Source organism: Lepisosteus oculatus, chromosome 12 (genome assembly GCF_040954835.1).
Source record: "Lepisosteus oculatus isolate fLepOcu1 chromosome 12, fLepOcu1.hap2, whole genome shotgun sequence".
NCBI classification, from domain to species: Eukaryota; Metazoa; Chordata; class Actinopteri; order Semionotiformes; family Lepisosteidae; genus Lepisosteus; species Lepisosteus oculatus.
Genome location: NC_090707.1, coordinates 4,051,940 through 4,064,691, shown reverse-complemented (window position 1 = coordinate 4,064,691; position 12,752 = coordinate 4,051,940). Strand labels below are relative to the sequence as shown.

General features: G+C 38.7%; 1 protein-coding gene across 2 annotated transcripts in view; it reads right to left on the bottom strand.

The window, feature by feature from the left end:
- gli2a (GLI family zinc finger 2a) overlaps window positions 1–12,752 on the bottom strand; it is a 104,087-nt gene that overhangs the window by 69,368 nt on the left and 21,967 nt on the right. For both annotated transcript variants that reach the window (XM_015358629.2, XM_015358628.2), the window contains exon 2: window positions 11,807–11,954. In XM_015358629.2, the coding sequence (XP_015214115.2) occupies window positions 11,807–11,921 (115 nt within the window). In that variant the 5' untranslated portion in view covers window positions 11,922–11,954. The remainder of the gene's footprint in view (window positions 1–11,806; window positions 11,955–12,752) is intronic.

Sequence of the window (12,752 nt, the reverse complement as noted above, 5' to 3'; positions counted from 1 at the left end):
GTTTACTGCTCATTTTTTAATGTTTCAAGTTCTAGCAAATAATAAAGTTCTTCAAACCCAAGACACACACTAGCAGCAGTGAAGGGGAGCCTCTGAAAGTTCTATCCTGACATAATCTGCATTCCGGTTCACTTTATACATGTTAAGCAATCACAGCAAGCGAGAAAATTAAATATTAGTGCAAGTAAATCAGAGCAAAACGTTTTTCCTTCTTCGCCACAGTTTATATCAAAGACCTGCAGAACGTGTTTACATTCTTTTGCACACAATAAAAGACACAGCCAGTTAATTTTAATTGTGCTTGGGAAGACATGCTCAATATGGTGCATCAGGCTGTATATTGTCCTTTCTATTTTCGTGAAGCTAATTTAATGCTTTGATTACTCCAGGCATGCACGTCTTGTCACGGATGAACTGCATCACATTGACCATTGCATCACATCTTACAATGATACACACTTTACGTTTTTTCATAATCTTGGAAAAAATACATGTCCTCTATACCTCATTAAAAAACATGGGTACGACACAATGAGCGCTATTTGTGTGTACAGTAAGTAACACATAGAGGTACACAGTTCTTAAACGTACATATATTCTTTTACTGTGATATGCCACTCTCATTTCTTTTTTAACTTCACAAGGCCGGTTGTTGAAACATCAGACTGTAAACTAACATTGTCAAAGACTGTAACTTGTACTAACAACCAATGCCCCATATGGTGATTCCTGGCACTCAGACATCCCAGACTCCCATCTTTCTTATTCCGCAACCTAAGACTGAGCAAACCTGGAGTCATATGGAACTGTAAAGGGTGAGCAAGGAAACAGCCCACACGAACACCACCACAGTGCTGTCTTTCAGCCTATCAATGAATTCAAGGTTAACTTCCAAAGCCCAAAATGAGCCAGAGCAGCATGACGCAATGGGAAGAGATTTTGTTCGTTGAAAAAAATATGGAAGGAAGCCATTTAGCCAGTCCCAGAACATCTTTGTAAGGCATTCTGCTTTTCTCACAGTGCTCATAAATCGTTAGGATGTCACATGTTGTTTTTGGGCCCTGTAGATACGATTGCCCCCGGTTTTCGGAGATTTATGGTTCAGACATTGCCCAAAGCTTACTTTATTATTTCCTTACTCATAGCGTTGAAGTCTCACCAGAAAGTTCCAACAGCAAAAGATAACATTCCTTGTATTTTATTGTCATGCGATCCACATTTTGGAATCGTGCATGTCCTGGACATTCAAAGGCATTTCTGTTTCACTGATTTTGAATGAACAAAATGCAACTTGTTTGCCAGAAGAACGAGAGATACAATAAGTCCTCACTGCATTTTTTTATACTTTGCAATGTGCGCTTGAAAACTACACATCACCATACCCAACAGGACAATTGAATATAATGTTCCTAATCCAAATTTAATACAATTATTCTGTCTGAAAAGAGGTGCTCGTTTTGTTGGGGGAAATAATGAAAAGTAAACATTTTTATCTAATTTTACTTCACAGCTATAGCATTTAATGGCTTAACACTCCTTCATTTAGCATAAAGCAACTTTTTTAATTTAAAAAAAAGAATAATCTTATCTCCTTACATACACCAGTTCTGTAAACTGTCACTCGATAACTAAAATGTTTAAAACAACACCCTGCTTTTTTTAAAAACTCACTTCAAAAAATTAAAACCCAGGTGACTCTTTTTAAGTGGCAGTATCTAGGCCACTTCCCCTTAAAGCCTGTGCTCTTCAATGACTTTCAGTTTGACTTTATGCTGCAATCAGCCACCTAAAAATAAAGAGTTAAGAAGAAAACTTTGCTCTGATTTTTCTGTGCGTCCCTCTTAAAAACCTTGTCATGTTTGCCAGTGAAATCCAAGATGAATAGAAAGGGGCATCTTGGAAAGCTGTCAACCTAAATGTTTATAAAGCCGCATAAATTAATATAAGCATGAATCCTATTACTCATATTATTTCTTGCTTCATGAGTGTTTCCATGTGGGGAAGATGGAACACTCTCTCTCCCTGTTACAGGACAGGAGCCAGTTCCAGATACAGTGTGGCAGTACTAATGATGGGAAGATCATCTCAGTCAATAGGCCTTCCTGTAATCAGCACAGTTCTCAAGTATCCATTCATACAGACATTTATTGATACACTGACATGAAACATTTGATAGTCTATAGAATTAATGATTTCCCCCATGAATACCTACAGGGAAGACACGTCTGTGAAACGACCAGCACACCCTCTTCTGTGTGTGCGTGTGTTCTTTAATGTATATTTATAATTATATATCCACTGAGAGGCATTAAAAACTGCTACAAATGAGTATTAAAAACTAATAGCATTTGCGGCCTTTCAGCATATAGACACACACTTTTGAGCAAAAGTGTTAAAAAATAGAGATGTTGCAAACATCAACAACTGACTCTTTTTGACTATTACAACAACTTTGACTGGTGCTTCCACAACCTGCTTAAGGCGAGAAGAAACCCAGCCCGTCATTTAACAATCTTTAAGCCACACTGATCTCATTCTTCAAAAAACAGATCTCAGTTCCTAAAAGTAAACTATTCTTGAATAGCTAGTATGAAGTGTTGTAGTACCTAATCCTTTTTACAATTCAGATATAACTGACTTATTGTCAGGTGTTTCTCCCTAGACATCCATAGAGTTAAAAACAAGTTTATATACTACAATGTGCATACCTATCAGGATTAAAGTGTTTAAGACTTTTCAAAGTAGCGTACAGTATGTATAAGAGTACAGCAGCAAATAAAAGGTTGATGCTTGGTCTTGCTGTTTCTAAGAAAAAAATGATGTGGTCTATAGAATTAATGTATACCAATAATAAAGAAATGTATACCAATAATAAGGAGAATTTCACAAATTAAGCAATATCAAAAATAACTTTATGGACACTACATATTTTTAATCAACACAAGTGTATAGCTGCATAGTAAGGAACCTTTACACAATTTGTTTTGACAAAGACGTAAATACACCAAAACAGCAGAAAAGTAGATATTAAAAAATAGCAGCTACTAAAACAGTTCACTTATTTTGTGCTACTGGTATTTACTGGAAAGTGTAATAATATATTGCACAATAATTACAACAAGGATTTATACATATTCTGAACTGCACTACCTTGTTAAATTTATCTTCTTTGTTTGAAAGGGAAGCATCACTTTTCCAACATTACAGCTCTACTAACCCTCATTTGACTGAGTGCCTTTTTGTATTTGTTATTGTTTTCCTAATATTTCCTAATGGCTTATCGGACTATAAATACCCCCCACCCCCCTCAGAGTCATTGACTTTGAGAGAAGTACAGCCTTATTCTCCACAGCGTGCAGAACTTGGCGGAGAGAGGCCTCATTGAGGAAAAAAAAATCTGTTCTCAGGAAGATTAGTCCCAGTCCTTGTACAGTGTATGGTGGATGCAGAGCTTTTTTGGGAACATTTTTCTCTGCCACCGTCTGACCCCGAGAGCACTCCCTGTGCTTTTCGTGTGCAGCTGTGTAGCTGTGTATCAAAACCCTATCAATTATTTTCTGTCACTGAGAGGACTTCATCAGAGTGATAAAGAAACTGTCCTTATCGCTAACTCACTCCTCTTAAAAATCTATTTACACAGACTGTCCCTTCTCCATCCATCTGCTCACACTGTAATTGTCCAGGCATCGAATCTGATGCAAGGAACAGACTGTCCTGCTATTGGTGGAGTAGCTGGGAACACACATAGCACAGCCAGTTCATTGTAGGAGGAAGCTTGTGCACGGACCACAAGCATCTTTCAGCACATTCAATTCTATTCATAATAACGACTTAATGCAAACTGTTGGTTACGTCAGCATTTTACAGCACAGATACAGTTATGCACCAATGATTACTAGTCACAGTTTTCACAGAGAGCTCCAGCCTTGTCAATAGAAATATCCTACAGTATTCCTCTTTATACAAGTGTGGTCACTTTGCACCCTTGAAAGCAGGAGACTGACAGTGAAAGATCCCCTTTTCCATTTTCTCCCCTTCCTCTAAAACATAAAGCCTGTTCAGGTCTCTCACTCTGTCCTGGGGGCAGACTGGGAGGTGCTAAGTACCTTGCATCCCCCTGGAGAGAACGCCAAACTCAGCTGAAATTTGTCTCTAGAAAGCAACGGCGCTTACTGCACAACATCAATCTACCACCGCATGACAAACTCACTTTCAGCAAGATGTATGTGATGGGCCACTAAACCTAGTTAATCAAATCATTACTAACACAGCTCCACTGGCCTATTTTAGTTGCTGGGAAAGAAGGGGAAGAATAAAATATTAACCCTTTATCTAACTTAAGAAGACTCCCCCACTTATTCTAATAAAAACAGAGAAATACTGTATACATGTTACTGTTCCTTTTCCTTCTTGATCTCCTGGAAATCACCTATTTAAAAACACAGGGGAAATATAAGTGATAATATTGCTACCTGCACAGCTGTGATGCTGCCTCTGCAAGAGGCCTGGACATTGAGAAGTTTAGATAAAAATATATTCTGCTTCCCAGGTACTTTTGCAGTTGACAGAATTGTTTTAATTCAGACAAAAATGCACGACGGCCCTATTGCCTGAAATGGCAGACATTCAACACAAATCCTTTTATTTTGTCTTCAAAAGGCTGAATAAAACATTTTTGTAAGTCCTTTACGCTGTGAAATGTATCAGTGTGCACCACCACAAGGCTTTCAGTTACACCCTGTCCAGTCAGACAGATGCACGCTGTCAGAAGAAATAAAGGCTCCCATTTGAATTAATTAACACCACGAGAGTCCATGTGTGTTTGGCTGCTCTTTAAATAGCTAGCAGCCCATCAGTGCGATCCGACAGGGAAGAGTTCTAGACGGTCCCGGTTCCGCGGCACAGTTCACACCCTCCTCAAAAAAGGAAAGCAATGGGAAAAGACGGAATATATAAAAGGGGGGATTTCATACAGCTGTAAAAGATAAAAGGAAGACAGCGTGCACCTGGTCCCGTTTTAATTGACTCTAACATTGTTTTCACTTTTAAACAAAGTGACTTACTTGAGTTCATTATATGCACTCCATTTCCATAGACCATTGGGAACAGGACCCTGCCTGCTAACACAAAATAAATGACTGCCCCATGATAAATGGTTCTATTAGCAATCCAGATTGTTAAACTGTGATATAACAGATCGGAGGAAGCAGCACCCCATTCATTCTCCTTTCTGCAAATACAGAGCTGTAAATAGCTTGTTTTTATGTGTAAATAACATATTAAAACTCTGCATTAGCTGTGTCCTTTGATAGAGAGGAAATTGTTGCAAATAAATAACAGTGGACAGGAATGTAAAATAGCAATGACTTAATAGAGCAGGCTGGTTTTCACCGCGGTGGGCATGACTGAAGTGACAGAATTCCAGAGCCAATTGTAAACTACATGCTGACAATAAACTACTCTAACAGGGCTGTATATTAACAATGGCTGTGAAGAGCTTAGACCTGCTGCCATATTTCCTGAGGTCAAGGACTTTGCCACTTCAGCAGGCAGTCATTTTCCTTCAGCCTATCCCACATGTTCACCTATCTCCGGGCTTAAGCCGAATAATAATGCGCATTATTGTAGGAACTGATTACACTGTCTACATCTTCAGGCAGACGCTTTCCATTAAGATGATGTTATTAAGTGGTGCATGTGCATTTCTGGAGATGCTGTTAGACAAAACCAGATTGTGATGTTCCAATAAACATCAGCAAGGTCTTGGTTGGTGTCTTTTTTCTTCTTTTTCTGTCTAGAGAAATAATCAATTGTCAAAATGACACAGGCTGCACTTGAAATTATATTGATTAGTCGACACTCACTGCTGTGCGTATTAAATGCCTTCTGGTTTTTACTGTATGTCCTGTCCTACCAGAGTATTGTGTTTCACAGCTTTGCAATCAGCCAGTAGGAGCTAAAATGGTGATGATTAGGTTCTGTTGTGTGAACAAGCCGAAGGGTTCACAATTATCATCCAGCTGCTAGCCGAAACTCTGAACAAGAAAGTAACGCACACAGTAAGTTGGCAAAGCAATTAAAAACAAAATGTTATGATATATACTGTAGTTGAAAGCACAAAATTTAAATGGAGAGATGCTATGTTAAAATTGTATAATGCACTTGTAAGGCCTCATTCTGAATACTACAGGTATGTATGAGTTTGGTTACCAGTCCGGAGAAGAGCCACCAGAAACATTCCAGAGCTTAAATGTCTTACACTGACAGGCTAAAGGAACTGATCTTTTTTAGTCTTGAATTGAAAAGATTATTCTGATTAATTTATACAAGTATTCAAATTCCTCTAGGGCAATAATACTGATTTCTTCAGAATGACGTGCCACACAAACCAGAGGGCACAAGTAAACTATTTGGAGGTGCATTTAAAAATGAGAACAGGAGGCACTTCTTTACTCAAAGGGCTGTGGGAGAGTGGAACAAGCAGACCAGCCATGTTGTTGAAGCCGATAGCCTGGTTTCTGTCAAGAAACAGCTGTATAATCCCAGCATGAATTAACTGCTTAACTACGTAAGCTGCATACTACATGGGCTGAATGGCCTCCTCTCATCTGTAAGAATTCTTATGCTAAAAGAAAAAGACTGTACGTATCTTTCCAAATAAAGTTAATATATTTGGAATATATGGTTAAGTCAGCTATAGTTTAGTACTTCTGAATATGGATATACTTCTACAGAAGGAGTACAGTGCATTGACATAATTGTTTTTGAAGACACTTTACAAAATACATTTTAGAAACAAAAATACAGTTTATTGAATGTTCTTTCCACATATTTGCCAGAAAGAAAAGAGAATTTTTGACATTTTAAAACTCCATTAAAAAACAAACAAACACATGAAGTTACCCTCTGCTCTAATCTCTCCCCTAGGTGTGCTGCACATGCCGGGGTGAAACTGGCCTGGGTCAGATGTTTGCTGTGACCCCCTTCATCTCAACACGCAATTGCATAAGTCTCCTACACATCCCCTGTAATGAAAAACAGAACAGGCTGCTTGCCTTTAGCACCGAGTACTTGACAGACAGACTCCCATGCTATCTATATCACAGACAGTTTCATACCGTAAAACCTTTGCCAGTTTGACAGTAAAAACCATAAGGAAGTGGAATGCAGGCCGTGAATGTGGAGAGGTGCTTCCATAAACTTTAAAGCAAGACTGTCAAACTCCAATGAAGAAGTAGCACTCTAGAAATGTATCATACTGCAGTACACTAGCACAAAGTTTTCAGTAAAGCCTTTTAAATTTAAGTGTTTTGAAACTGATATAAAGGGCTCTTTCCTCAGACACTGAAGGTTCAAAAGTCTATTTTAAAGCCTTGGCACCTGGCATGTTCAGACATATGATTAAAACATGTTGATCTTTCTTTTTCTGATTAGTGCAATAGCATGCAAAGCTCACTGAATGTATATTACTGATTCCTGTAAATCAATTGCAGAATCCCACAGATTACCTACATTCTTTGGGATTCTTTTTTTTTAAATGGCAGCTAACATGTTACTTCCACATGCTTTGGGATGAGAAAACAATGTTTCACAGCTGCTTTTCTTTCTCGGCATTAAAGTCTCTTTTGGGCGAAAAGGAACTGCTACAGTATATACAGAATTTAAAACAGACGACAACAAAAATAATTCCTACTGAATTTTAACTTTTTTTCCTTAAATTCCATGTTTCGGTAACACCTCAATGCACATAACACAGCCTCACTGCACAACAAGCACACTGAAGTCTTCCCTACATTTCCTTATTACAGAACACATTGCTAGGGCCTTTATTTCACCAAACCAAGACTTCAGTCTGGCTAAGTTTTTTTTTTCTGAACTTCAAATTAAAGTACATTTTATTTACAAGAAAACAGGGATGTCGGGGCCTGTTGTCTATTAAAAATGATAATTATAGTTGAAATTCATGAGTAAGATAATTATGAGAAATTGCAGACTTGGGTGGAAACTGTCATCATTAAAAAGGATTAATGCCACTCCAATGTGATTCAAAAGTAGGACGTCCTATTTAACTTTCCCACTTATTACATGCATTGTCGCACACTGCTCTCTAAGTGGACCACAGTTCTCTCTTTCCCCATGAGAAACTGTTACCTTGAACATAACATGCAAAATAAACAACCCTAAAAAATTCTGCAACACTCCACAGGTGAAAATGGTTTGACATATCTTGAGACAAAAACAATCTCCCAAGAATTAAGCACAACAAAAGCTAACTTTCTAAAAATAATATAATTCATGCCATTCAACTACTTCTTTATTTCAACCAATAATCATTCAATATCTTTTTGAGTCCTATAAAATGGTATTTATTAAGAACAACAAGAATCTCCATTATTGTAAGTTAGAATGAAAAACTGACTTACATTTTCAATACAATTGATTCAGATATTAACTTGTGAGTATAGAATCATTTACCTTTGCAAATCTATTGAACAAATTAAAGCATTACTTCACAGACTTTTTTTATATCCAAAGCATTCATTCATTCATATCTTCATTCATATATTCATATCATATCTTAAACAAGGAACAAATAGGTTGGAGTATCATTGTTCCTTAGGACGACGAAGTACTGAGCTCACGTCTTGGGATCTCTTTAAATGCTAGGTGCTCAATGTTTTCTTTCTGAATTGAGTTAGAACTGTCTGGAGTGAGTGAATAAGAAGAGGTGTAAACCGCATTACTGTAAAGACACGGTGTCCCTGTACGAGACACGGTCTTCAGGGCTGAAGGCAGCCTGACTGCAAGAGCAGCTGCCCAGAAATGAGATGTTCAGCTACAACACGAGAAACCATGAAACCCAGGAGACATAACGGGGACCTTCTGAGTGGCTCAACTGGTAGAGGCTGGGCTCTACCATCCAGATGTCAAAAGGTGCGAGTGTGGGTCAAATCCCTGGTGGGCTGTGACCAGGATTCCCCTACGGGTGGCGCTAAATATCATTAACATTCTCAGAGGATGAAGAGCTCAGTGATACAAATCAATGTTTTGTACAGGTCGGAGAATACCAGAGGTTTTGGGGACTCTGGGATAAGCTTCCAGAAATGCTGTTGCAGTGAAAACCCTGGCTACTTCAAGAGATCCTCACAGCTCTCAGCTGCTAGCCACCAGACGAGCTGGATGAGCAGGACTCCCTCCTCTCACTTGTAAACCTTCTTATGTTTATGTTGTGTGGAAGTGGCAGCGGAGAACGTGAGGAGAGTATTTTATTCGCAGCTCAATGCTGTTTTATTCTTGGCAGACCTTTAGGAAGGTTGTCTGTGGACAGAATGCTGACTGTTGCTTTGTCCAAACCAACCAGAGAAAACTCCTTTACCACAAGAGTCCGTTTGCTGCAGACTGAGAGTTTCCTCACTGCTCAGCAAATCATTGGTGAAGTGGAACAGCGCTTCTGACCCTACAGAAATGATTTGGCAGAGGCATAACTTCCAAGAACACCCGGGACCAGCTCTCTAACGCTGCTGAGAGGGGACAAGTATGACTGGGCAACGTTCCCCAGCTGTCTGCAGCTGCACAGGACGAGTAGCAGAACATCCCACAGCCGTCTGTCCAGAGGCTGATCAGGTCTGTGCTTCAACACGGCCACAATCAGTGATCAACTGGATTATTCCCCATAGCAGCCTTGGAATGCTTTCATTCTGATATTAAGTATTATTTAATGCTAAAAACTTACTGTCTTTCTTTTATCTGTAATTATGTTCATGTTTCCTGTCATGCTTTTTAAAATCTATGTTTATAGCACTGGATTAAATCCATTCGTGTTGCATTTTATTCACGCTTCAGTATATTTCACCCAGAAAAATTGCAAGATTGTTTGGGAATAAGTAGCCTGTGTGGGTAACAGATGTCCCATTTCACCCACTGCTCTAATAAACAATTAATGACTATTACTATATCATGGCAGGCCACCAAGCTCTTCATTAAACTACAAAAGTCCATGATATCAGAAGTCAGATTACCATTTCAAAGGTATTCTTCAGTCAGCATCTTTATCAATCTCATATGGACTACATGTCACTCACCAACAGTCCACTCCACTACTAGCTGTTTTAAGTAATTTATTACTTTTTATACTCTGGAGGTAAGAACAAGGTCTTTAAATCCTATTATACAATTCTTTCATCATGCACTCACTGACATCTCTTAAACATGCATTCTCTCTGTTTTTTTTTTACTCTTACTGGACAAGCACAAGTTCTGTAGAAAAAAGGAAACGTAGCTTTAGATTTGTATAAAAAAACAGCACTTAAAAAACAAAGCTTACAGCCGCTCGTTATTACTTTTAATTTTTGGCAATTGCACCACTGCATCCCGATTTCTGAGCACTGTGTCCGAAAGCTACACACATACAGTATAATTACAACTGATGTAGATCCAGAGGTGCTGGGAATCCTGAAGCAAGTAAACAGTGATCATTAGATGCAGATAAAGAATGACATGCAAGCAGTAATTAATGCCCCTCCATGTACACAAATGAAAAATAATTAGACCTTCCTGCATGATTCTCTGATCTGTCACCAAGTATGACTAATAATTCAGTGTTCTAATATGTATACATATTAATTGTCTTTATTAAAAGATCGTGTACAAACAAAAACAGAATTTTACTGAACAGTTAAAAAAAAAGTTTTGAAAGATTCATTTCTGGGTATAATAAGTGTGAGTACTAGATGTCCCATTTCACCCACTGCTCTAATAAACAATTAATGACTATTACTATATCATGGCAGGCCACCAAGCTCTTCATTAAACTATAAAAGGCCATGATATCAGAAGTCAGATTACCATTTCAAAGGTATCCTTCAGTCAGCATCTTTGTCAATCTTGTAAGGACTCTGTGTCAGTGCCCATCCACAGCATACTCCACTACTAGCTGTTTTAAGTAATTTATTACTTTTTATACTCTAGAGGTAAGAACAAGGTCTTTAAATCTCATTACACAATTCTTTCATCATGCACTCACTGACATCTCTTAAACATCTACAACAGATACAACTATATACAGATGTATAAAACATCTGTCTTTATACTCTTATTGGACAAGTGCCAATTAGTTTTGATTGGTATCAAAATAAACACACCTCTAAAAATGTTACAGCTCCAAACTTTTTGTTTGAAACACTTATTCATTCCACACCACAGTCCCCCCGAACTCTTAGCTGAGGTTTCCCAACCAAGTCCAGTGCAGCTGTACAATTAGCAGGAGAAGGCAGGTACTGTGAAGTCTTGCATTTTATGTACTGTAGTTCAGAGGACGGTGGAATTTCTGGAGCAAGCGAACGGTGGTGTGAACATAGTTCGCTGAAAAACTGCAAACAAACAGAACAATTTGGTGGCACTGCCTGTGCACGACTGGAAAAAAAAATTGCAAATCTAAGCACAATGCTCCACTTTATCACCTAATATAAATAATAATCCTCATCAGTTCTGCAGTGTAAGCTACATCCGCTTAAAGGCACAACTGTCAGGCCAGTGTCTCCTGAGATAAAGCATGAACATCCTGATCTGGATGTATTTTTTACAGATATTTAGGTTGTGTCATTACATATCAAGCTGGCGTTTCTTTTACAGTCTTCGCTGGCTGGCTGTGAGGCACACCCCTCCTGTGAATGACACTGACACTCATGCTTCAGGCAAAGGGTCAGCTGCTCTGAGCCTTGGTACACCTCACAAATAATGAAGTGGGGAAAGAATGTTAAAAACGGAAAGGAAGAAGTCCTAGTTCTAAGACACCGATGTACCTTACCTCTTGCTATGGCTGAAGGAGAGGGCTTTTTGCTCAGCTCTGGGAAGCCATTTCCTTCTATGCTTGCTCCCTTGGCATCTTTCTTCTCTGCCGTAGTCGGTGCTGAAGTCTCCATCGTGGATGACGATACCTCAGCAGTGACAGAGACCTGCACAAAACAGAAGGAAACAGCCAAGCTGAAGATAAATCACATGCTGGCTGAACAGTGGGAACTAGTGCTCAAAGGTTTTGTTTGCAGCATTGCAAATGAGCTTCAGAAGGAAGCGAGACATCGGCGTTTGTTAAAAGTAAGCAATTTTAATCGGTTTACTCAAATGCTGCCTAAAGAACAAGTTTGAAAACAGGGCCTTGGAGCACCGGTGTCCCTGGGACTAGTTACACAGGAGAGAGGAGAAGAGGAACTGCTCACTGGAGCCAGTAGAGGGAGCTGCCAATGTCACCATCAGTTGTGATGAAAACAATGTGAACCTGGTGGGACTGACTGCATGTTAACAGACCAACAGCATGGTAAAGGTAAGCACTCCAGAGTAAAGAAGAGTTCGGTAATAATAAGGAATATTTTGTACAAATCCAAAATAACACCTGTACTGCCCACTGCAGATGTAAAAATACTGTTGCAAATTATTGTTGCAAAGTTTTTAATTGTTTTTAAAAAGAAAAGTAAGGACATTGTATCCACAAACTGCACGGTTTTCACAGTACTGCATCAGATCCCGGAGATGCAAAAAGTACAAGTTTTAAAAGTCAGATAATGAAACAGTTCCTTAAGTCACACTGCCAAACCTTATACTAGAACAACATCAATTATACCCCCTAGGAGACCAAAGAGACAAAGAGACTATACATAACTTTGGACAAAAAAAAACCAACTAAAACTTGCAGGCAAAAACAGCACACTTATAACAGATAACATTTTTTCATTAAGTGAAACTTCCTACAGTACTTT